This window comes from Salvia miltiorrhiza, chromosome 3 (genome assembly GCF_028751815.1).
Source record: "Salvia miltiorrhiza cultivar Shanhuang (shh) chromosome 3, IMPLAD_Smil_shh, whole genome shotgun sequence".
NCBI lineage: Eukaryota > Viridiplantae > Streptophyta > Magnoliopsida > Lamiales > Lamiaceae > Salvia > Salvia miltiorrhiza.
In genome coordinates, this window is record NC_080389.1 from 57,887,576 (window position 1) to 57,912,702 (window position 25,127).

The 25,127-nt window shown below is 35.2% G+C and overlaps 4 protein-coding genes across 9 annotated transcripts; 1 reads left to right on the forward strand and 3 right to left on the reverse strand.

Annotated features, from left to right (window-relative positions):
• Positions 1-1,477: 1,477 nt before the first annotated feature.
• On the reverse strand, positions 1,478-5,961 carry LOC131014719 (vacuolar protein sorting-associated protein 26A-like). Of its 3 annotated transcripts, none has more exons than XM_057942788.1 (12): positions 5,605-5,961; positions 5,357-5,429; positions 5,165-5,239; positions 4,738-4,812; positions 4,550-4,622; positions 4,251-4,295; positions 3,959-4,070; positions 3,508-3,574; positions 3,025-3,069; positions 2,753-2,808; positions 2,334-2,509; positions 1,478-2,011 (listed from the first exon to the last, which is right to left on the reverse strand). In XM_057942788.1, exons 2-12 carry the CDS (start codon positions 5,357-5,359, stop codon positions 1,833-1,835), a joined length of 906 nt encoding a protein of 301 aa, XP_057798771.1. In that variant the 5' UTR covers positions 5,360-5,429; positions 5,605-5,961; the 3' UTR covers positions 1,478-1,832. The 3 variants fall into 3 exon arrangements, with proteins under 3 accessions (XP_057798771.1, XP_057798772.1, XP_057798773.1); XM_057942789.1 differs by having other exon boundaries at positions 5,357-5,454; positions 5,605-5,813; XM_057942790.1 differs by having other exon boundaries at positions 5,357-5,528; positions 5,605-5,755.
• A 1,417-nt stretch (positions 5,962-7,378) lies between these two features.
• On the reverse strand, positions 7,379-11,106 carry LOC131014706 (uncharacterized). 4 transcript variants are annotated; one of them, XM_057942764.1, is made up of 7 exons: positions 10,755-11,098; positions 9,841-10,141; positions 8,928-9,086; positions 8,429-8,724; positions 7,927-8,067; positions 7,756-7,803; positions 7,379-7,660 (listed from the first exon to the last, which is right to left on the reverse strand). In XM_057942764.1, exons 1-6 carry the CDS (start codon positions 10,953-10,955, stop codon positions 7,798-7,800), a joined length of 1,104 nt encoding a protein of 367 aa, XP_057798747.1. In that variant the 5' UTR covers positions 10,956-11,098; the 3' UTR covers positions 7,379-7,660; positions 7,756-7,797. The 4 variants fall into 4 exon arrangements, 3 of the variants coding, with proteins under 3 accessions (XP_057798747.1, XP_057798746.1, XP_057798745.1); XR_009098304.1 differs by having other exon boundaries at positions 7,756-8,067; XM_057942763.1 differs by lacking the exon at positions 7,756-7,803 and having other exon boundaries at positions 10,755-11,106.
• Positions 11,107-12,958: 1,852 nt separating this feature from the next.
• LOC131019057 (LIM domain-containing protein PLIM2c-like) lies at positions 12,959-15,168 on the reverse strand. The gene is made up of 2 exons (XM_057947737.1): positions 15,125-15,168; positions 12,959-13,591 (listed from the first exon to the last, which is right to left on the reverse strand). Exons 1-2 carry the CDS (start codon positions 15,166-15,168, stop codon positions 13,237-13,239), a joined length of 399 nt encoding a protein of 132 aa, XP_057803720.1. The 3' UTR covers positions 12,959-13,236.
• Positions 15,169-15,757: 589 nt separating this feature from the next.
• On the forward strand, positions 15,758-19,357 carry LOC131014698 (2-hydroxyacyl-CoA lyase). The gene is made up of 2 exons (XM_057942752.1): positions 15,758-17,341; positions 18,759-19,357. The coding sequence occupies exons 1-2, from the start codon at positions 15,929-15,931 to the stop codon at positions 19,071-19,073; spliced, it is 1,728 nt and encodes a 575-aa protein (XP_057798735.1). The 5' UTR covers positions 15,758-15,928; the 3' UTR covers positions 19,074-19,357.
• Positions 19,358-25,127: the final 5,770 nt, after the last annotated feature.

The window sequence follows — 25,127 nt, forward strand, 5'->3', positions numbered from 1 at the left end:
GTTTCCAAGGGAATCCTCATTACTATAGTCTCCTATATTAATTAAAGGGTAAATATCATGAAAATTTCTGAAGTATACCCGCTTTATTAAAAATATCAAAAAACTTTCAAAATGTTCTTTAAACCCTCAAATTATCAGGTTTTTATCAAATATATCCCGCATTTATTTTTCGGTCACCAAAAATGTGATGTGGCTCGCCGGATACCACAATATAATTTATATTCTATTTTTTTTAAATGCAATGACAAAAATGACGTCGTTTCGTACCATACCATTAAAAAAAAATTCACTCTGAAATTTAAAATTCACTCCTATCGTGTTTGAAATTCACGCTAATAACCTAGAATTAGGGATAAACACGATAGAATATGGTACGAAACGAAGTCGTTTTTTCCATGTCATTTAAAAAAATAGAATATAAATTACATTTGTGACATCCGGCGAGTCACATCACATTTCTGGTAACCGAAAAATAGATGCAGGATATATTTGATAAACACCTAATAGTTTGAGGGTTTAGACAACATTTCGAAAGTTTAAGGGGTTTTCATGATATTTATCCAATTAAAAGGTAAATATCAATTAAATAACATTTCATTGATTCTTCATTTGTTCGATGATAGTACGTGATAAAACATTATACTATACTCCCTCCGTCCCTAAAATAACTTCCTCTTTTTCCATTTTGGGACGTCCCCCAAATAACTTCCTCTTTCTTTCTTTCCATTTTTGGAAACCTACCCCACCACTAACAATACTTTATTTATTCTTTCTTTTCACTTTTCACCACTTCCAATACTAATTATAACACTTTTCACAACTTCCAATAATAATTATATCACTTTTTCTCCACTATCAATACACTTTACAACTTTTTATTAAAACCCGTGCCGTCCCCAAAGAGGAAGCCATTTCGGGGACGGAGGGAGTATTAGTTTTGAGCTTTTTTCTTCACATAAAATATTAAATCTGTGTTTGTTTTGTTGTAATAGTAAGCTAGATATATTAATCTAGCGATAGTGCTTAGAGCCATTGTGATCTCAATTTTTTTTAATTTAATCAAGAAGACAGATTTTAATTTTAAAATTCGAATGAAACCATAATATTTTTTTAGGAATGAGACCATACATTAAGCCAAAGAGAAGCTCTATCGAATTCTGTCTAGCTCAACTCAGACTGTACAATTAAGGGGCATTTGATTTGGTAAATGAAATAATAATAGATTGATAGAACAAAGGAGGATGAAAGGATGATTAAATAATTTATCTTTAGGATAATAAATAATTCACCAATTGAGTGATAAGAAAGCGAGCCAAGTCCTCCATTCACAGATCGAATTATGAAAATTGAACATTTAATTATTTTATCAATTCATGCATTATCATTCAACTCAAACGCCCCCTAAAACACGCATACAAAAATTAAACATAAATAACATCAGACTATGCAGCAATTACCCCTTTTAGAAACACAAATATGAAGGAAACTTTTAGTATTATTTAGAGCTCAAAGCGCACAGTAACTTAACATGGAAAATACACAAGAATCAATCCTGGGAAAGTAGAGTACAAGAGCCTGTTTTTAGAAAGTCGATATGGCCTCGCCTTACAGTCAAATGTTTTTAACTAATTGTATCCACAAACCTGCCAAAAATATCAATCTGGACAGCCAACAACGTACATACTTTTCCTCTGTACAGTATGCATTTTGTATAATAGATGGGTTGTACAGCAATAACTAATAAGACACAGTTCTTACTTTTCGATAAACGTCTCAAATCATGAGACCCTGGGGTTGGAAGCATCCAACCTTCAATACTTGAGTAACTTAAATCATGATGTTTCTCCAATCCGGTATATTGTGATCTCTTGTTGCTTGAAATATCGACGGTCCTCTTCATCAACAAGTACAAGGTTTAAGTAGTACTTTACACTAAATTTATTGTTGATGTTTCGACAAGTGGGAGTCAGCTCATACGGACTGAGGAACAATCTAATTGGAATTGATTCACCTGTCATCCAAGTGATTATTGAGTATATATCATGGATCTAGTAAAACAACTATTATCAATTCATTAAGATAAATATATAAATAAATAAGCAGATTTGCATCATATTAATAATAATGGAGAGATAAATAAATAACAAGAACGATAGACTAATCAATTAAATAAAAACTGACAAGCAAGAAGAACACGGTCCAAAAGAAGAGTTAATAAGGAAATAACAAAATTGTGGAGGAAAATTTAATACAACCAAATAAAGAAGACACTTGCATCAAGTTTTAGTCGCCAGTTCACGCAAGCAACAGATAAAGGATAGCAATCAGCATACCTCTGACTGGAGCACCATCCATCAGTTCAAACTTTGCAAGAGTCTCGGTCTCAACATGGGTGTTGGACCCTGAACCTGTTGATTCCCGTCGCCTAATCTCCAGATCCATATTTTTTATTTTGATTCTTACGAGAAGAAAGTATATTTTGCCTATAATAACATCTTTCAGATGATACCTGGATAAATCAGCATTCCAGATCAATATTGGCATCACAATCAACCTCTAACGAGCTTCAAAATTTGAGAAAAAAATTACTAGATCCAAGTAACAGAACCACTCAATCGAGGTCTTTTTAATGATCCCCAATCACATAATCATATAATACTTCACCTACATGACCTAAGCAGCACCAAGAATTGAAATTCAGTTCTGTCTCAAATGGACTGGTAAAACAGAGTTGAGAGTTAGCATTGCATACTTGCTCTTATTGTACTCAAACTCGATATGAAGGCAGTCCTCAATTCCAACTTCCATCTACAAGTTCAAATAGAAAAAAGGAAAGAAAAAGATTATAGGCATACTCTTGTGAAGAATGAGTGGGAGAATAAGCAATTTACACTCAATATCTGTATCACATATCTGATATTATATGGAAACTGCATTACAAACACCCTTCTTGGTGTTTCCATGTACAAAGTCGCACAACAATAAACTTCAGACTTATGTACAACTCAGAACATATGAGAATACCTTGATGCTATTGTTGATTGATGGAGGGGGGGTATAATTCCAGACCTGACATCAGAAAATGGACAGTATTTGAGTACAACATGTATAGCAACAAAGACTTATGATTTAAAGAAAGTAAGAAGAAAAAGCCTTCAAGAAAGTGGCCAAGCTAGTACACTCTGGAATGAGTGATAGCATTTATTTCACCAAAAAAAGGGCATTAGAAAGATCCATCCAGTTAGCATAAAAAGGAATAAGAGATCATACAAATGAAGCAGAGACATAAAACTTTCTCACAACTACATAGCAATAACCAATTAAAGCTCACTTCTAAAAGTGCATTAATTTTCTATTAAGTAACAAATTTACAAACTAGGCTAATTAAATCGTGGCAATTACTGCAACAGTGTCATACTACCAACTCATCTCATATCTTAATAATATATGCTGTCTGAATTTGGAAAACAAATTAGGAGTAGTGCAAATAAGAAGTTGGTATGTTACCACAAAGTCTTGAAAGTGTGTAATGCTTCCACCATAACCCCGGCTTATTGTTATTTTTAGGACATACCTGAAACAAGCACAAAAATTTGATGAAGTTGGCCCACAAAATTGACAAATGACACTGGAAAGAACAGGAGTAAAACTGATGCCAAACCAGGCAAAAATGCAATTAATAGGATGCAATCTCTCAGACTTCAGCACACCTAAAAATATATAGACCATTAAATGCAAAAAGAAGATGGGAGTTTTCACAGCTTCAAACAACTATCTAAACTGACAGTTCACAAGCACAACATCAACAAATCAAATCCCTAGAAATACTAATGGCCAGTCTGACCAATGTCATTTCCTGCTTTGCCAAAATGTAGCAAAATAGAATGCATAGCCCATATCAAAGTCTGCAAACAAATAAGTGCAGTGCATTGAAGCATTAAAGAGATTTGCAACTCACCTTAGCCGCACATTTACCCCATTGTATGTCTCATATGGCATTTCCACGGTTGAAAATTCAAATTGAAACGTTTTCCTCTCATATATTTCTCCGGGAACATCCAGCTCACGAACTATATAAACACAGTGAGACTGTTAGAGTTACCAAAAAAGGATGATGTTTTAAACTGAGATAAATAGTGAATGTCGCAATTTTCTTCAGTATATGTTACAATGACCAGAAAGGCTGAACGTGTAGAACACATTTAGCTGTTTTGTAGCTTCCATAAAATATAGAACCCAATGAAACTTACCCAAAGATGTAAAGTCATAAAAGTTGCCTTTGTCGAAATACATTTCTGCAAACGAAAAAAAGGTACTGAGAAGAAGCTCGTTGGATAATAAGTCAACTAGTGTATTATGTTTCAATCTTTTAGTAATCCTTCATGATATTTGTACATTTTGGGTACCTAGAAAAGAAATTTGACAGTCTTGATTTCAGATTTAGTGCGGACATCAGACAACAAAGAAAACACATAACTAGAACACACAATAAAGGAGAACTCAATCTACAAGCCCAGAATAACATCCAGGATACCAAGAAGAAAAATACCTATCTGACCAAGAAGCTCAACTTTGATCCCATTGTGTTCCACCTTCTTCCCTGAAACTGGTTCAACAGTAATCTGAAAAGAAGACAAATGAATACTGACCCTCAAGGTAAATAACCAACTCAGAAGCAACAGTAATCTCGGGAGTAAAATTGGTAAAGATGATATCAGCTATGTGAAGATATCGTACCGTGCCTGTTATGTTATCTTGACTTTGGAAGAGTGGGACTGTTATCGCTTGACCATTCTCCTTCTTATATGGAACCTACAGTGAAAATAAGATGAATGCTAAGATAATAATTAACTGATATATCAAATTAACAATGAAAACTCAATATTTATTGATCCTCCTTTTTAAGAAAAAGAAAGAAAAACTCAACATTTACATGAACTGCTGGATCAACAACATAACCATAGAACATTAGTGTTTGATGCAGAACAAAATAAGTGCATATATAAAGTTCTACCACATAATAAGTACGTGTATAAAGTCCCAAGATTCAAGTTTTAATCCTCAATTAGAATATGTAACTCAAGGCACTCCGAGCAAATTACATGAACACTTCAACTGCAGAGGAATTCTTGAAATTCAAATTAGGAACAATAAACAAAGATACCTGCTTTCGGTTTTTTCCATCTGAGAATGCAACTGAAATGTGGCATGCTGGTTTGAAAGCTCCAACTATAAAATTCTGAAAAATAGAAATTCACATTCCATACTGAAAACCATTAACCCAGAGGACAAATAACAGTAGGGGAAAAAAAGTAGTAAATAATAAGCACAGCTAAAGCAGACACAGCGACTTTACCATTGCTAAAATTCAACACTTGCTTAATCCAAATCCCTGATCAGCAATCTACTCGCAGTTCAAGCTACAACAACTGCACGCAGAAAATTAGGGCAGATCTAACCATAAATAAACAAAAAAGATACTTCATCAATATATTATGTCCGCAAACAGGTGTCACCCACTCGAAACCCTAAAATGATCATATTTCTTTTTAGTTCCAAATCGAGAAAATGATCTAAGCATGAAATGGAAGATGGTTAACTTACTAAAGAGGATTATGCCAACAATCAGAGAGTAGGACTCTGAGATGTCTACGAGAAATGCGAGAGGAGGGAGAGAGAGAGAGAGAGAGAGAGAGGGAAAATATTTTTCTACTGTGAGAAGACTCCAAACGCCAACTAAGCAACTGAGCAAGTCTCTATGTTAGACTGTGTTTGGATGGAGGGAACTAAGGTAATAGAAATATGAAATAATCCTTGTTGTCAAATACAAAATCCAAACATCTATATAATGCTCCTTCCATCCATCAAAAACATCTTCATATTTTCATTTCCGTCCATCTACGAAATTCATCTCTATTTTTAACTTTAATAAATATATCCATGTACAACCCACTATAATTCTCATTATTGCTATTTATTTATCAAAATTATTAGTATTAATAAACCATTTGACACATCACTCAACCAAACAGAGAAAGGCAAGCAAGTTTTAATTCATTCAATAATTTTTAACTTCGTTTCTTTTCATTTATCTCTTGGAAAAATTGGTCGTTTCTTTAAACTGCTTAAATACTCTAGAAAATATATTTTAAAATCATTCATTTTATTAAAATATTGCATATGAAGGCACCTCAATTAATTAATATTCAAATAAAAAACTTCCATGAAAAAGAATATTTTTTTACAATATAGGTTAAAAAATTATAAAATTTTGGATGTGAAAATATTTTTACCCTCCTCATATTCATAGAATAATCACTTTTAAGTTGCCCCAAATTCCAAGACCTATTAAGAGGGTGTTTGGCTAAGCTTATTTTAAAGAACTTATAAGCTCTTGGAGCTTATAAGATATTTAAAAAGCTTATAAGAGTATAATTTTTAAGAGCTTATAAGTTGTCAAAGTGTTTGGATAATTGAGCTTATAAGTTAGAGAGAGAAAATCGAAGAGAAATGAATTTATATGATATATGATGAAAATAATAAATTATAGTTGAAAAATATTTGTAAAATGATTGTTGCATATAAGATTATAAAAAAATAAGTTAGGGTAGATGAACTTATTTTTTTTTTAGAGCTTATAAGCTGTTTAGAAGCTTATTTTATCAAACACTTTGAAGGAACTTATAAGCTGTTTTGAGGAGCTTATAAGCTCAGCCAAACACCCTCTAAGTATAGTAATACAACGCTTTCAATTTTATTAGTAAATCGAGGAATCATCTAATTGATAAGACGCTTCCATTCTAATCAACAAATCAGTAATCGAATCATCTACTCCCCCCGCCCCACTTCAATTAGCATACTTGTCTTTTTTGTTTGTCCCACTTTAATTGATACTTTTCAAAAATAGCATGTGGTCCCTACCTTCTCTATACACATTAAACAAATGGTCCTCACCCATTTTACACACTCAACACTTTATGTCCCCACCCACTTTACACACTCAACCCTTTATTCTTAATCTCCGTGCCCAAGACGCTTCCGTTCTAATCAACAAATCAATAACTGGGTTACTTAAAGTAGAGTGATTCATTATTAACTAACAAATTTTCATTGAAATCACTCTCATTTAAAATACTTATTTCATGGATTATTAAAATTGTTAATTAACTGACATAAATTACTTAAAATTGTACATATTAACCGATATTGCAATTTTATCTACAAACCAAACACTATCAGGAAAGAAACCAGATATGCTAAATCAACCCCCAAAAAATGGGGCAAGCTCAAACATCCTTTTATTTGAAAGAGGTGGTTGGAGCTGAAGCCTGGAAATTGGAATATAGTATACTGAAACAATAAAAGAGGATGCATTAACTTACCCACAGAATTAACATTTTATTTCACTAAATAAATAGATTATCAGTACAAATTGGTTGAATGAGTACAAATAAAATGGTAAAGCAGTTTCCGGCAACGGTGAACAACCGGCTCGGCCGCGATAAGCCAGTTCCCTACTCCCTCATTGCACGATAACACACCACATGCCATGGGAAACTGGCGAATTTTCAGTGAGATCTATGCTGACTTTAGCCGGTTATGGGTTAAGGTGGCAAAACCTGCCCGATAGCGCAAAGATGAGTTTCTCTGGTGTTTAGTCCTGGGAAAGACGGAGACGAAGAAGACAAAACTCAGAAAAAGAGGAAAGATCAGTAAAGAGGACAACTAAAAGCAAGTAGTCTTGAGTGGGACTACCAGTAGGGTAAAAACCTCATTAGATCATATCAGATGTGTTTATTAACTCTGATACACAGAGAACAAATTTAAGGTTAAATTGTATAAGCATAACGATCTTGCTCAACTGACTAGAATGCTCAAGATTTCTGAAAGTACAAAATTTTATAGCTCATTAATGGCATTTTGGACCTGATAGTCACCGGATTCTCTATGCCACGGCCATCCTGATGATTGTGGGCTTAATCTGCTGTATTCGCTTGCTGCAATGGTTGTTCTTGTTGTGGTAGCAAGAACCCTCTCCAAATCTGACTGGGACAATGGCCTCGGATCCTGAAATTATTGCACATAAAAATGAATAAAGTTGAATATTGATAATTCTCCAAGTTATATCATGCCAAAAAGTGGGATGCCTTCGTGATGACCGATCAACTTCACCTAAAACATTATTTTTCCTAAAGCTGTAGCAACATTCACAAATAGTGTTCGTGCAACAAATGTACTTTGGCTGACAGCAATCAAACCACAACAAGGGCGTATGTTTTTTTGATAAATTAACAATTAAATGAGTAAATTTAAAGACTGCGGAACGGTGAACCCAAGACCTTTGGCTTTAGGCATTCACCACTCTACCAATAAGCCAACACACGCACACAACAAAGGCGTATATTGACATAAAGAAAGGAGTACTGACCCTAGAAGAATTTCCATTTTTCTCATCATTGAGTAGGTCCCTAATTGGATAGTAGGCGGCCTTTTTGCAGATCTCAAGAAGATCTGAACCTGTGCATCCATCACAGAGACCGGCTATGTAGTCATAATTGATACCATCTTCAACATTCTCATCCTTCAGTATCACCTTCAATATTGCAACTCTCTCCTTAAGATTAGGTCTCCCAACTTCGAATGCCTGTGGTAAACGTCTAAGAATTGCTTCATCAAGTTCGGATGGACGATTGGTCGCAGCAAGAACCATCACCTGAGCATTTTCTACATGAAAACAATCGAGCCAATTCAGATGTTAGACCTTCTTAAGTACAATACGCCTCCAAATGTGACTACATTCGCCTCACTGCAAACCATCAGTTAAGGGAGACAAAAACACAAATCATGGCGCAGGAAGAATCCACCTCAAGAGAGATAAACATGGTACAAAAAAATCTATCCTGCGGGGATTCTAAAAGAATACGTACGGTCTGTGGTGAATCCATCCCACAAAGCCATAAATTCAGTCTTCATGTTAATCAAAGCTTCGTGGTCTGAACTCTTGCGTTGACCCAAAAAACTATCCACTTCGTCGATAAATATAATAGCTGGCTGAATTTTGTATGCCAAGGTGAATATAGCAGTCACTGCAGAGAAATATAGTTAGAATATTTTTTAAACAAGGAAAAGGATAAAGCTCAAAAAATATTTAATGCATATCCAAAGTTTCTACATCCAAAGCTTATCAGCAGATTACACCATAGGACATCCAAGTTAGTTGCAGCCAAATGTTGGACATATGAGCAAAAACATCCGACAGATACAGCAAATGAAGAATGTCACAAAACCTCCACTACCATTCATTTTCCTTTCAGAAGGAAATGAGAAATTGCGAGAATTGGTATCAGACATGAATAAACAAATTTAACAGAGAAGGTGAACGATGATCTCTCAAAGCCATAATTGATAATACCCATTATCTTGGAGGCCAATCACTGATTCGCTCTGATCAAAGAAGTTCATACTAAATACAACCCTCCAATTCCTGACTCGAGTGATAAAACCTACATTCCTATCTCTAAACACTGTTATTTCCACTTTGGCATATTTTGATAACTTCAATTGGATTGAGTTCTTGAAAAGTGCAGAAAATTAAAGAAGTCGACACAAGAAGAGGATAGCAGTACTCCTATTCCTCTAAATTTGCACCAGGCCAAAGCACCCTGGCCTTAAATTCTGTTTATATTAGCTCTCATTAAATTTTTTTAAGGATGCTAACTTTGAAGTGCAAAGAGGAAGCACCAAAAGCAGAGGAAAACATTCCATCTCAAAATTAACAATACTAAGAATATGTAATAGGAACAAATAACTTTTGAGCTATGAAAGTACAATATACATTACCCAGTTTTTGTGCATCCCCAAACCATTTGCTCATCAAGTTTGATATTCTCACATTAATAAAAACAGCTCCCGATTCTTTTGCAATTGCTTTGGCGAGCATTGTCTTCCCAGTGCCAGGCGGTCCATATAGCAAAACACCTTTTTGAGGACAAAGAAGCTTCCCATGAGAAAAAAGATCGGGTCTTCTTAAGGGAAGAATAACTAATTCATATAATGCTTGCTTAATAGAATCCAATCCTCCAATAGAGTCAAAGGTGACGTCGATATGATCAGGGTTCACAACATCACAGGCTATAACATCCTAGAAAAGAAAAGGATCGAAACTGATGATAGTAAGCATTACATATCACTTCTAGCTGGTAAGTAAGCTGAATGGTCCAAAGCTTTAAACACATAACAGAGTGTCTCAAAGGCTCAAAGCTCATTACAACCGAAAGATTTCTTTGACTTCATTCAAACCCGCAATCTAAAATGAATTCATGCAATACTATAATTCTATTGCCAACTAATTCCAGAACTCTCGAATGAAGCTCGTACTATTTGGTTTCTCAAGAATGATTTCCCCTATTCATAAAAATACCATACTTGTTGCGTTCTCTGTAAACATAGTCATTATCAAAATGAGAAAATATAAGATTCTTTTTTTAAAAAAAGAAGTCTTGTAATTGTAAAGTGTAATTGCTCCAAACTATATAGAAAACAACCTTCTGGATTTGAACTCACATAGTCATCAAACAAAGCTTTCCAAAAACACGAAGCATGTCCCAATTAGACCTAAAAAATCAACCACACAAACACATAGCTAGCTATCAGCTACGACGAAGCAAATACATCTACAGAATACAACCGGCATATACCACAAAAAGAAACGAACAAACACGCATACAAACACACAGTGAGAGGGAAACCGTAACCTCGTACTGATTGGTTTCAATGAGAGGTCGCCCAAGACGCCTTGCAATTTCCTTCTTATGCTCTAGGGCTTTCTTCGAAGCGTCGCGATTAGGGTCCAAATTCCGAAGCCCCATGAACAACACCAAACAGCTCAGAGCTGCGCTCGCCGCGTAAAGAAGCAATTCCTGCACGAATCTCGTCTCTGACGAACCGCCCTTCATTCCTGCTCAACAATTCTCGGCCTAATTTCGGAGTAAAAGCTAAAATTCTTGGCTTGTTTTTGGAGAAGAGAATTTGAAGAGGAAAATTGTAGGCGAGGGAAGATCTCGTCTTTGATCGTCGCCAAAATTACTGAATTACCCCCGACTCGAGCATTTCGGATTTAACTGTGCCACTGTCACTCTGTATCCGTTAGTTTGAAAATGGGCCAATTTTCAAATAATGGGCTTGCCCAGCCCAACAATACGTCTATGTCAGTCGGGTAAATGAATCGGGTTCTCAATGCAAACAAACAAGTCGAATCTAGTGTTGGAAAATTTATAATTAGTTCACTCAATTAAAAGAGGTTAATCAAATTTTTCTGTAAGCTCATCCTAGAAATCATACTAAAAAATTTGTATTTTTTGTAAACTCATCCTAAAAATCAAATAATTAAATTAAACAAGTCACCAAAAAATCTATAATATTAATTTCGAAATTGGAAAATCATCTTTCAAATTCTTCAAATAGTTTATAAAATCGGTAGTGTGAAGCTAGAAAATATGTTCAAATACAGTCCATAAATATATGTATAGATGCATGTTGCATGGCAGTGCGCAACTTTTGTTTCTAATTAAGTACTCCCTCCGTCCGCCAAGATTATGTAAAAATTACTATATTTGGCGTCCGCCAAGATTATGTCACTTTCCTTTTATGACAATGGTCCCAACATCCTCTTTATTATTTTATCTTTACTAACACTCTTTATTTACAAAAAAACTCACTCAAAATTCAATCTCAACCACACATCTCATAAAGTGGTGGGACATTTTCTCCACTACATCAAAATCATCATCAATTTTATTAAATCTCGTGCCCAAGCAATTTTACATAATTTTGGCGGACGGAGGGAGTATATGTTTCTTCGAGAAAACGTGGCAAATCTGCATTTGTCTTTTAGAATTCGGAGCTGTCAGCTTGCAAATCACATTCGGGAACCAAAAATGAATTTTGCTTTCTCTCAAAAGAAAAAAAAAAATTGAATTTTGCTTCACTGTCTACTACTAATATTTGAGTGGATTTTGAAAATAGCCACTTTGAAATAGTAAACTTAAAAATTGTCCACTAAGATAAAAACATAAAAAAATGGCCACTGTTACCAAAATACCCTTCCACATTAAAAATTAAAAAAATGTTCACTTTACATCACCCCTTTAAAAAATCCCGCAATTCACAACCAGTGTGAATTCACAACCAAATTTTTTTGGTTGTGAATTCACACTGGTTGTGAATTGAGAATTCACAACCTGTCGAATTCACAACCAGAATTTTTTGTTTGTGAATTCACAATTAGTCGAATTCACAGCCAAAATTTAATTCACAACCAGTCGAATTCACAACCAAAATTTAATTCACAACTAGAATTTTTTGGTTGTGAATTCACAACCAAACGAATTCACAACCAAAATTTAATTTACAACCAGATTTATGTTGGTTGAGAATTCACAATCAGTCGAATTCACAACCTGAATTTAATTCACAACTAGAATTTATTTTGGTTGTGAATTCAAGTAGTTGTGAATTTGAGTTTTTAAAGTTTGAATTCACAATTAAAACTGTAATTTATTTTGATTGTGAATTTATAGATTTGGTTGTAAATTTAAGAATATTAAGTTGTGAATTCATCGAGCTAGTTGTGAATTCAAGAACATTAAGTTGTGAATTCATCGACCTGGTTGTGAATTCTTAAATCTAGTTGTGAATTCATAAATGTATTCTTAAATCTAGTTGTGAATTCATAATTGTGGTCGTGAATTCAAGAACATTAAATTGTGAATTCATAAATTTGGTTGTGAATTTAAGAACATTAAAAAAATTGTTGTACAACACCAAAATACAACAACTCAATCTACCATCAAAATACATCAATTCCTCTAAATCAACAATCAAAATACAATAAATTTCTACTTCAGCAGCAGCAAACAACATATATATATACTTGTCACTCACTTAATTATTTTAAAAAAAAGTTATACAAAGAGTACTATAATTCCTTATGAATAAGGCATACACAATTTATATTCCTGCAAAAACTTGGAAAAATCCCCACACAAAATGTGTGTTAATTCGAATTACAACAAAACAAACAACATAATTATAGCTTGAAAACCTAAACCAAAATGTCGAAAACCAATGCCAAGCAACTCGGAAAATCAAAATCTTGCTGTATAATTACTTAACCAAAAATTAATTAATAGAAGAGAGAGATCACCTCTATCTCTCTCTCTGTTTCTCTCTCTAGGACTAGTCTTCCGCCTTGGCCTCAGACTCCGGCTCATCCGGATCCGCCTTGGCCTCCCCATCCTCTTCACCCGCCGCCTCCCCTTCCTCGGCGGCGGCGGCGGCGGCAGCGACGTTGGCGTCGTTCTCGACGGTGCTTTTCCTCGCAGCCTCGATAACATGCTGGTAGTTGCCTTTCTCCATGAAAAGCTGCTGGAAGTGGTGCTTGCAGTAGAGGATCCCGTCGAGAGCAGCGTAGGAAGAGTGCGTCAGCGCGCAGCCGCCATGGGCGCATTCGAAATCCTCCACCGCCTCCAGAGATCCTCTGCCGCTGTGCGTCGCGGTGGTGGTGGTTCGCGGCGGAGGCGGTGGCCGGCGACTGTGGAGCGGTGGCGAGGACGAGAGAGAGAGGGAGAGCCGGAGAGGGAGAGAAGAGAGATAGAAGAGAGAGAAAATGAGTGTACAATAGAGAGAGAAGAGAGAGGGTGAGAAAAGTGGCCATTTTTTTAAATTTTAATGTAAGGGGTAATTTTGTACTTTTACACAAAAATTGGCCAAATTTTAATGTTTTTATTTCATAGGCCAAATTTTAATTTTACTATATGAAAGTGGCCATATTTATATATTACCTCCTAATATTTTGCTTTTTGAATGAATAATAGTACTCCTATATCTTTTTAATATGGAAGGACTTGGATTATACTCCATTTTTTATACAATCGTCGAGCTCGAAACTTTTTAGTCCTGATTGGATTGAACTGAAAATATCTCGATTTCGATAAGACTAGTCTAAAAATTGAGTGGATTAATCTAATTTACTTCAATTTTTTCCTATCACGTGATTATCAAACTTAGTTATTTAGTTTTGATACTTATGAAAATGTATTTTGATTTTCACCAAAGCTTAATAAAACTTTACCACATGAGCCATTTATGCCAAATATTTATCCAATTCTCAATTATTGTGAAGTTACTTATGTAAGTTAATGTTGAAATGACACTCATTTATGTCCCCTTATCATTTTGGATTGTTCTATTTATAATGGTCATTTCTAAAAAAAAAAAAATCATTTATCTCGTAAAAAGTTGTGGGTTCCACCACTTTTTATTACTTTTCTTTTTTAATCACTTTTTTTTAATAACTGTGTCAAAAGTAAGGAGTCATGCTTATGTGACGGAGGGAGTAATCAATAGGGATGGTAATCGGTCTGGTTCGGTTATAAACAAACTGGTTTGCCGGTTAATTGGAACTGATTAATAACAAAAATACTAATCGAAAACCGAACCGGTTTTTAGTTCGGTTAACCGATTAACTGGTCCGATACCAAATTAACCGGTTAATTACATGGTTGAGCATAACTTAGCCTTAAGCATGGTGATTGTTGTCTCGGTTGAGTGATTTGGGGGTGAGAATCACGGCGGCGGCAGTGGCTGATGGATAGCTGTTGTCCGGCCGAGTGAGAAGGGGAGGGGAAAGATAGAAGAGGGGTCGGTGGCTGTTCACAGCGAGGGTAGAATAAGGAGAAAATTAGGGATTTGATTTAAGGAGAGGGGTTTTTTGATATTGGAGAAATTTTGGGGTTTTTGGTGTTTCGAGTCAGGGTAGGAGGAGAAGGAGCCGACGCCGGGACTGAGAAATGGCGGAGGCGCCGCCGGTCGCCGCTGCATGTGCTACGACGAGGAGACAGAGAAGGGGTGAGAGGCGAGGGGCGGAGGCGACACGCCGGCAGCAATTTCGTCGGAGATGGTGGTTGCAGACGGCTGAGAGAGAAGAAGGGAAGGGAGAAGAAGCAACTGGAACTGGAAGCACGAAGTGGAACACTATTCCTTTTTATTTGGCAGAGCACTATTCTTCACCCATTGCCGCCTGTGAGATGGGAATCAATTTTCGAGGCTTAGGTTGATGTTGAACCTTAAGAATTTCCCAACCTTAACTTCAACTCTCCAAAACTCCATCTCCGTAAAGAATTGTTTAACGTAGGCATGAGCAATTTGGGAAAGCGGTCGGCGGAGCACTATTCTTTTAGTTACAATTTGGGAAGTGAATAAATGTTTTGTCAAAAGGACTCGGCTGGGCTGAGCTGAAATACATTTGGGCCATAAGTTTTCAGCCCGAAACACACTTTTTCAGTCCAAAACTCAGCTAATACATATATTTATATATTATTTAATTATATAAATCGGTTAATTCAGTTTTAATCGGTCGGTTACCGGTTAAACCGATTAACCGGTTAACACCGGAAGTGATAACCAATAATCAAATCGAACCGAAAATTCCTATTATCGGGTAATCGATTAACCGATTTTCCGGTTCGGTTACAGTTATAACCGAATAACCGAAACCGTTTTACCACCCCTAGTAATCGATAACTCTTAGCTTGAAAAAAATAAGCTCAATTGGCCAAATCAAAAATAGCTTAAAATCTAATGAATTGTTTGTTCAAACTTAAAATATTTGAACTCAACCATTAATGAATAAAAAAAAAAAACCATTAATGAATCTATTTTGAAATTAAATATGTAGACAATTACGCGATGATATTATTATGATAGTGGAATGTAATTTCCATTTTGGTACCTACCTCCATCACATTTTGAAGTATAGTATCCAGGGCAGGCGTTTTCTTCTACACCTTCAAGCTCCAAAACTATAAATTTCCCAAAATCAAACTACTCTACTTTACCCAAATTCTCACTCATCAGTCACCACTCTCCAATGGCGGACGCCCACAGCAACAAGCCGCCACCAACGATCGACGGAAACGCCCTCGTCTCCATGTGCCTGTCACGCGCCGGCATCGACAGGATGTTCGGAGTCGTCGGAATCCCCGTCACCTCACTCGCCAACCGCGCCGTAGCCCTCGGCGTCCGCTTCATCGCCTTCCACAACGAGCAATCCGCGGGCTACGCCGCCTCCGCCTACGGCTACCTCACCGGCCGCCCCGGCATCCTCCTCACCGTCTCCGGCCCCGGCTGCGTCCACGGCCTCGCCGGACTCTCCAACGCTGCCGCCAACGCCTGGCCGATGGTTCTCATCTCCGGCTCCTCCGATCAGAGCCTCGCCGGCCGCGGCGATTTCCAGGAGCTCGATCAGATCGCCGCCGTTAAACCCTTTGCCAAATTCTCCGCCAAGGCCACCGACATAACCGAAATCCCCAAATCCGTCTTCAGCGTCGTCGATTGGGCCGTTGCGGGCCGCCCCGGCGGGACGTATCTGGACCTCCCTACCGATGTGCTTCACCAGACTGTTGACGAGTCGGAGGCGGAGAGATTGATTACCGAAGCCCTAAAATCTCGAAATAAAGCTCTAATTGAGAAGCCGAGAATCGACAGTTCCAAAATTAAAAAGGCGGTGGAGCTGCTGAGGACGGCGCAGAGGCCATTGATCGTGTTTGGAAAGGGAGCAGCTTACGCTAAATCGGAAAACGAGCTAACTAAGCTGGTAGAGAGCACTGGAATTCCTTTTCTACCGACTCCGATGGGGAAGGGACTGCTGTCGGATAAGCACGAGCTGGCGGCCACGGCCGCCAGATCACTAGCAATCGGGAAATGCGACGTCGCATTGGTGGTCGGCGCGCGGCTGAACTGGCTGCTTCACTTCGGGGAGCCGCCGAAGTGGTCGAAAGACGTGAAATTCATTATTGTAGATGTGTGTGAGGAGGAAATTGAGCTGAGGAAGCCATTTTTAGGGATATTGGGAGATGCCAAAGAAGCGGTGGGAATGATTCATAAAGAAATCAAGGACGATCCCTTCTGTTTGGGGAAGACTCATCCATGGGTTGAGGCTGTGAGGAACAAGGCCAATGAAAATGTGGCGAAGATGGAGGTGCAGTTATCGAAGGTTGTGGTGCCGTTCAATTTCTTGACACCGATGAAGATTATCAGAGACGCGATTTTGGGGGTGGGGAGTCCTGCGCCTGTGGTGGTTTCCGAAGGGGCTAATACTATGGATGTAGGGCGGTCTGTGCTCGTGCAGACAGAGCCGAGGACTAGGTTGGATGCTGGGACGTGGGGGACGATGGGTGTTGGTCTTGGGTATTGCATTGCTGCTGCAGTGGCTTCGCCTGATCGCTTAGTGGTGGCCGTTGAAGGGGACTCTGGATTTGGATTCAGTGCTATGGAAGTTGAGGTACATTTCTTTTTCATGGCTCTTAATGTTGAATCGTGTTTCAAATATCTTATTGTTTCTTATATTGAGAATTGAGAACTAGAGAACATTGATATTGAGTGAAGTAATGAGGTGCTACTATATGCATTTCACTCTTCTGAATGCTTAACTTGTTAGAATTAGTGATGCTGTGTTTTTGGTAGAGGAATGGAAAGGGGATAGTAGAGTTGATTTGTTTCTAGCTCTTGTCTGTTAGAAGTAATTCAAGTAATTACCACAAAATCTATGATGATAAACTGAGATTAATTAAACCATAATCACTAACCTGAAGCCATGATGAATTCTGTATGAAGATTTGGTCTTCCAGGAATACAGTATCTTCTTTAGCATATTTCTTTTGATGGGAAAAAAGAATACAGAACGGTACAGTTTCCCGGGGACCAGACCCCATATTTATAACTTCTCAAGTTATCTATATTTATTATTTGGTCCATCAACAAATAATAAATATAACATTTAATATATGCATAATATGATAGTATTTATTTACATTAATTATATATATATATATTTGTCCACTAATTGGATTAATTAAGAATTTAATCCAACATTGTCGTCTTGAATTGTAAGCCGATCATTCTTGAGTTTAGACTGGACATAATAATTTTGTGACACATTCTTCTGGTGGTTAGAGTTTTAACCGTGTTGTTCCTACGTTTATGATTCCGAGTTACCAATTGGAGCGTTAATGGATATTAGTTGATTATATGTGTATGACCTATTCCCTAAGCCTCATTCGTAAAATTGGTTTTTCAGGATCATAACATGCTACATTGTCTCCCCTTTTATTTGAAATAATGAAAATCCATTAGAAAAGTAGAGAGCTTAACTGCCATTTGATACCACTAAAGTAAGTTTCCAAGTAATTTTGTCAAATTTAAATCTTGAAGCAAAATGCTTTTTTTTACCCTTTAATGTTCCTGAAATTACTTAACACACTGCAGCTGCATATAGGTTCGTGGAGGAGCAAATTTTTGCTGTTCTAGCAATTTGCATTAAGCTTACGATCATAAGGTGTTCATAATCTCATTAATTGCACTCTAGCAGTAAAGAACTTTTTTTTTTTTTTGAGAATTAGCAGTAAAGAACTATTAAGTGGAAATATATGCTGTGAAGTGCTTTGACAGATCATATTAGTTGATGAAGATTTCTAGCCATGAAATTTGACAAAGGGGTGCTTTTAGCTCCCACACAGAAATTTCCAGACACATTTGCATATATTTGTTGAATTTACATATCTGTTTATGTTTCTGGACATTGGTAGATAACACGCCCCAAAACTAAAGCAACTTAACTACTGGAAACTTTGATAAGTTCAGTTTTTTATGATATGTTTCTCTGGTACTAATGCAATACATGCTTTTATTGGCTTTTCTAGACACTCGTTCGATATCAATTGCCCGTGGTGGTCATTGTCTTCAACAACGGTGGAGTTTATGGCGGTGACCGGAGAAACCCAGATGAGATAACAGGACCTTACAAGGATGATCCTGCTCCGACATCTTTTGTCCCTGGTGCAGCATATCACATTCTCCTCGAAGCATTCAGGGGAAAGGGTTATCTCGCTGGAACTCCTGATGAGCTGAAAGCTGCACTTGCTGAATCCTTCGAGGCAAGGAAGCCGGCGGTTATAAACGTCACGATTGACCCGTATGCCGGTGCGGAGAGTGGGAGAATGCAGCACAAGAACTGAGGTGGTTCAATTGATTTCATTGTTCTTGAGCTTGTTGTAGTTGTCAGCTCCAGTTATATTGCTTCGGCGGTATATATAAAGATGTATTGTTGTTGTTTTGAATGTGTTATTGGAGTTGCTCTTGTTTGAGAAACATTCAACAACTTGGTTTGTAGCATGATATTTTAATCCTTGTGCATGAATCCCTTAGAAAATAACTTGCCAACTATGTGGTTCCGACCAACTATTATGCATTTGCATATATTTTTGTTTGTTTTTTATTTATATATTGATGTCTTTTATTATATGTACGATCCTATATTGCACGGATTCGCGCAAAATCATACCCGTGCAGTATCCGATTCGCGCGGGGGGCGGGTGCGGGCGCGATTCGCGTGGGATTCGCACCTGGCGAATCCCCCCAAAAATCAAAAAAAAAAAAATTGGATTCGCGAATCGGGTGCGCCAATCTCGCGAATCCGGTGGTTTCCGGTGGTTGGCTTCGTAGAAGCTGCGGTCGTCGGATTTCAGAGGGCGGCGGCGGTAGGGGCGGCGACCTCCTGCCGTTGTTCGGCCTTCAAACGACGGCGAGTGCCGGCCTCATGTCCTTCATCCCCGCCATCCCTGAAACGCAGAGGCCTGGACGAAGGTGGTGCTGCTCGAGCTGTTGGATGAGAGAGAGAGAGTGTTTGGGGAAGGGATTACAGATGAGAGAGAGAGAGAGAGAGAGGCAGTGAGGGCATATGGCTTTTCTTTGGCAGCACGAAGCAACCGACTCAAAACTGGAAGTCGAAAGCTTGCGGAGCCTTTTTTTTCTTTTGGCAGAGCACTTTTGACTAACTCAACAAAAGGCTAGCTATTAAGTTCTAGGCACTATTATCAAGATAGTGTATTTGGCAGAGCTCTATTATTTCAATATATATACCTATATATAAATATATATATATTTGATTGGATATATGTAATAAAATATATAAATATAATAGACGTATCCTTCACGAATCGCACCCTACAATTTTTGAAAATCCGTATCCCCGCACCCGAATCATATCGCTCCCGCACCCGCCCCCCGCACCTGTGCAATCTAGGTACGATCTAAAATGACAGACTTGACAGTTACGAGATTTTGCGAGTTGGCATTGGTAGCAATTAGCAACGTGATATTAGTGGTTAATCAAGATTTAAAGATGTTCTTAGGGTTATAAGACTGTAAGTATAGTTGAATAATTTTGAATTTAAGTTAAACAAGTTCTTTTGGGGAGAATTTGTTAACAAGTGGGTCATGTAGGGTCAAATTCTAACTAAATTTTTTCATCGGTTGTTTTTATCCATTCTCAAAGACAAAAAATAAAAAATACTACCTATTATAAAAGAAAATTATAAAAACTGCCCATTTTGAGCTTGAAATGACAAAATTAGCCTTACTTAATTTATAAAATTTGTTGAAATCGTGAACTTTGCTCGATTAATGCATGTCGAGCATGTGTGATAAATACACTAATGCTCGACCATTGCGAATCGAGTATATCGAGCATTAGCGTACTTATGATAAATGTATTAATGCTCTATATGCTCGACTTCTGCGAGTCGAGCAATAATAGTAAATACACCAATGCTCGACATGTTCAACTATTGCGATTTGAGCAATCGAGCATTCTTAGAAAATACACTAATGCTCAACATTTTTCATTTACAAGTCGAGCATCGGTAGTCGAGCATCAGTGCAAATTACGCTAATGCTCGACATAAGAGTAAAAATGTTCTAAATGAATATATTTATATGTTTTATAAAATATGGGTATTTTTTAGGTTTTATCTTTCAAAATAGGGTAAATATCATTTTAAACCTCAAACTATTTTCGCATTATCAATTATTTCCTAAACTATTGGAAATGATTTTTTAAACCTTGAACTATCAATTTTGTATCAATTGCATCCTTCACCTATTTTTTTATCCTTAGTTTTTAATTAATAAGACATATAATCATGTCATTTTATATAATGTAGGTCAAGAATAATTCTAACTAAAGTGTGGCATTCAGCGAGCCACGTAAAATTCTTGGAGAAAAAAAAAATGATCGAAGGTACAATTGATACAAAATTAATAGCTCAAAATTTAACAAATTATTTTCAATAGTTCAAAACTTCAAAATATAATTGATAGGACGAAAATAATTCTAGATTTAAAGTGATATTTACCCATCAAAATATATATCATTTTGCTCCTTTTTTATACTCCAAATTATTAACGAACCTCGCTAAACAAATTGTTTTTTTACACAATTAAGTCGAAGCCTCCTTAATCCTTATATATTTTGGATTGTTTATGGCGATATACTAATGGGCTTAAGCGACCGTAAGGGATAATAGTGATAGTGGTCAAAGTGGAAACAAGCCCAATAATAAATTGGATATGGATTTCCTTTTGTTGATTTAGATTACGCCACATATTGAAAAAAAAGGGCCCAACTTATTAAAATTTGTTTTTTTTGTTTTTTTTGAGGAAAACTTATTAAAATTTGTTACGATACTCATATTTATACTAAGCTAAAAAGTCAAGATTTTAATTTAAAATTAATTTTGAATTAATTTTAAAATTAAATAATAATTTTATAGTTATAATAAAATTAAAGGTTTTAATTTTAAATTATATTTTTTTCCTTTTTTTATTTTAATATTATTTCTTTCTAAAATTGTAAAAGTCGACTAACTATAAAATATTTAATATGCATATCAAATTAAATATCACGATTAGAGTTTTAATTTGATATATTTTATGTAAATACATCCTCCGTCCCACGAAGTATAACTCCCTACTTTTAGGCACGGTTATTAAGAAAAAAAAATTAAAAATAAAAGTGATAGATAGTGGTGGAGTCAGCCCACAGCTTTTTGTGAGAGATAATATAGTATATTTTTTTGGAATTGACTATTATTAATGAGACAGAGAGAATATTTGATTTAAAATGTAAAAGTTATATTTATTTAAATATTAAAATTTAAAAAATTCTCTCTCCTCTCTCATCTTGTTTTAAATAAATTTATTTTTAATTTTTTATTTCTTTTTTAATTTTTTATTTCTTCATAATATTAATATTTATTGTTGTGAAGTCTTTTTTTTCAATATTCAGCTTAAATGTGTACATTAAAATTAATTTTTTATTATGTTTATAAATTATGATAATTAAGTTGGTATTAATTTTATATAAATATAAAAAGATAAAAATATTTCTCTCAATTGCACATGGTGCAAATGTTAGTTCAAATTATATACAGGACGATAATGTATTTATGATTTTATTGATGTTTATTTTGATAGTGATCGGATTCGAGACCGAATGATCTTAACTTTCTAGACCGACATGTATATGAATGATCTTAACTTTGCATAATCATAAGTTAATTCATGTAACTATTTAAAATAAAAAAATCATAAAGTGAAAAATATCTTTCCCCCACTCATGACTGAGTCTAGACTCGAGTAAAGTATTCTTGCCTTTTTCAACTAAACCGAAACGCACCAGCTTCTTCCTTTTCCCCCACCGAGTATACTTTTCTTTGATTTTTCTCGGTTTATATTTTCTAATAAGTGCTATACCTATATTCCACAATTTTGAGTGATTTTTGTTCTTTATGGATTTAATGAATCCAATAGATACTTCAGTTTGTGATGCAGATTTGATGATTTGAAATTTTCAGTTATAGACTTGCAGCATTTTGATTTACAACTATAAATTTGAATATATTGGATTGTTTCTTTGGAAAGACAATTTTATTAAGAGGTGATCTCCTCTACCCGACCTGGATCCTGATCTAGTTGGACTATCCTGACCTATTTTTTCTTGAAATGACACTTACACTAATACGAAATGACACTAACACTAACATGATCTTAGAATGACACTAACACTATTTTGTTTCACAAATGACACTATTTCAAAAATAACATTAACACTATTTTGTTTTACAAATGACACTATTTCGAAAATGACATTCACACTATATTGAAATGACACTAACACTATGTGTGAATTAACACTAACATTATATCGAAATGACACTAACACTTGACATTCGGATAGAACAGTCCAGTTGGATTAGATTCGGGTCAGGATCCGGGTCGGTACGACCCGGGTGTACCGTACGCTCGGATGTACAGGAAATTTTGTGTTTTATTAATTATATCTCTACTTACAAACTTTCATATTTTTAATAAAATTAATTCTTTTGCATATACAACACAAAATACCTAAAGCAATCCTTTTAGGTTGGGGGAGATGGCAAGCCGTGAATCTATCTATTATATACAGTGAAACATTTTCTAGCACCCATAAAAATCTATATCTATATTATATATAAAAGCACAGTTTTATGACCGGTTCTTTCCCGGCAAAAATCTTAAAAAACGTCTACAAAATGAAGATGCACGTTCTTTTGAATTTACAAAAAATATGCTACAATCCCACGTTCTTTCATTTTAGTTCCTTTTTAGTTCACCACTTATCCTTTTATCCACACACAAAATTTATATTTTTCACGTAAAATTTAATTGTGAAAAATGTCAAGTGCAACAACAATTATTGTTGCCCCATATGTTTCTTCAGTGTGTTTGCCACTCATCCACTGGCCAACACATATTGACACATTTATTAATATTTGTTATATACAAATTTTTAAGAAAATAGTGACAATTCATAAATATTTTTTAAAAATATGTGACTAAAGTATTTGTAAATATGCATGTTTGATAAATTAATTTATAGATTATAGATTTGATATAACCTTTTTAGGGTAGATTTGATATAATTCTAAATACAAACAAATCTGCATACTTAATAGTAGTAGAAACAAATATACATAGCAAATAATTCAAAACGAATAAGTTAGCATCGTTTATAATGTTAAAATTATTTTGTTCTCCTGTCATCTACCTTTAATGTTGAAGATTATACACTTTTTTAAGATTATTTTTATTTTTTGATGGAAAAAATAAGTGCATGTCATTTTTTTCAAAAAAAACATGATTGTTTAATTATAATTATTTTGAATTTACATATATTAAAAAAATAAATCCAATTAATGAGAAGAAGATTATATTGATTTATTTTAGAACTTTTAATTTTATAAAGTGAAATTTATAACAATTTTAATATAGATAGATGAAAAATTAGTCATATATATAAAAAAACTTGAATGCAAAATATTATATAAATTTATTTATTCATTGTAATTTTCTTAAAATGAGATTTATTTGAATTATTCTCTTTATAATTTGTAAATTTAATTACTATTATTATACGATTGTTAGTAAATTTAATATTATACTCATTGAATTGATAATATTGTTATACACTATTTCAAATCAAATACTAATATTTAAGTTAACAAAAAATATTTTTGATCATTAATTAATTTAACTCATAAATGATGATATTTTGACATTTTTATATATTTTAAAAAATTAAAAATAATAAAACATATCGTGATCTGTGCATCGCACGGGAGTGCGTACTAGTTAGTACCAAATGTTACATTTATAAAACATAGTTAACTTAACTTTCACACAAAGAAAAGTTATTTTTGTGAATTGTATAGTTTCCTAATTGAATAAACAAATTATAGTATATAAGAATCGTTAATTGTGACCTAATTAAACATACCCTATATACTTAATTTCTTTGATTAAAAAATATTTTATATTCGAAACTAATGATCAGATAAGTTGATTTTTATTTCCACGTAATATTGCCACATCAACATTGAATACATTTAACGCGTGCCTACAATGAACAGAAAAGTGTTTTGCACGTGCCATGGTGATTAACAACAATTTCGCATGTCATCCAACAATATAGGGATTGGAAACCACAAAATAACGTGCATTTGCTAATTTTGGAAAATACAATAAAATACTATTTGCAATAGATTTTCTCATAACTCAATTTTCGGTATTCTCGAACAATAATCATGACATCATTTTATACACATGATCCTCAAAAATCTCTTAGAAATAACATCATTTAGATGTTAGTATTGCAACATAATCCTTAAAATAGAGATCATAAATTTCGCAAC

Coding starts and splice junctions, on each gene's coding strand:
- LOC131014719 (XM_057942788.1), bottom strand. Junction 4,813..5,164: donor ATGGAAAAAACCGAAAGCAG/GTATCTTTGTTT, acceptor TTTTCACTGTAG/GTTCCATATAAGAAGGAGAA. Junction 2,012..2,333: donor GGATGGTGCTCCAGTCAGAG/GTATGCTGATTG, acceptor CTTGGATGACAG/GTGAATCAATTCCAATTAGA.
- LOC131014706 (XM_057942762.1), bottom strand. CDS start 10,955: ATGAAGGGCGGTTCGTCAGAGACGAGATTCGTGCAGGAATTGCTTCTT. Junction 10,142..10,754: donor TTGAAACCAATCAGTACGAG/GTTACGGTTTCC, acceptor TTTCTTTTCTAG/GATGTTATAGCCTGTGATGT. Junction 8,068..8,428: donor AAAATGGAAATTCTTCTAGG/GTCAGTACTCCT, acceptor CAATAATTTCAG/GATCCGAGGCCATTGTCCCA.
- LOC131019057 (XM_057947737.1), bottom strand. CDS start 15,168: ATGGAGTTTTGGAGAGTTGAAGTTAAGGTTGGGAAATTCTTAAG. Junction 13,592..15,124: donor AAGGTTGGGAAATTCTTAAG/GTTCAACATCAA, acceptor ACCGCTCCACAG/TCGCCGGCCACCGCCTCCGC.
- LOC131014698 (XM_057942752.1), top strand. CDS start 15,929: ATGGCGGACGCCCACAGCAACAAGCCGCCACCAACGATCGACGGAAAC. Junction 17,342..18,758: donor TCAGTGCTATGGAAGTTGAG/GTACATTTCTTT, acceptor TGGCTTTTCTAG/ACACTCGTTCGATATCAATT.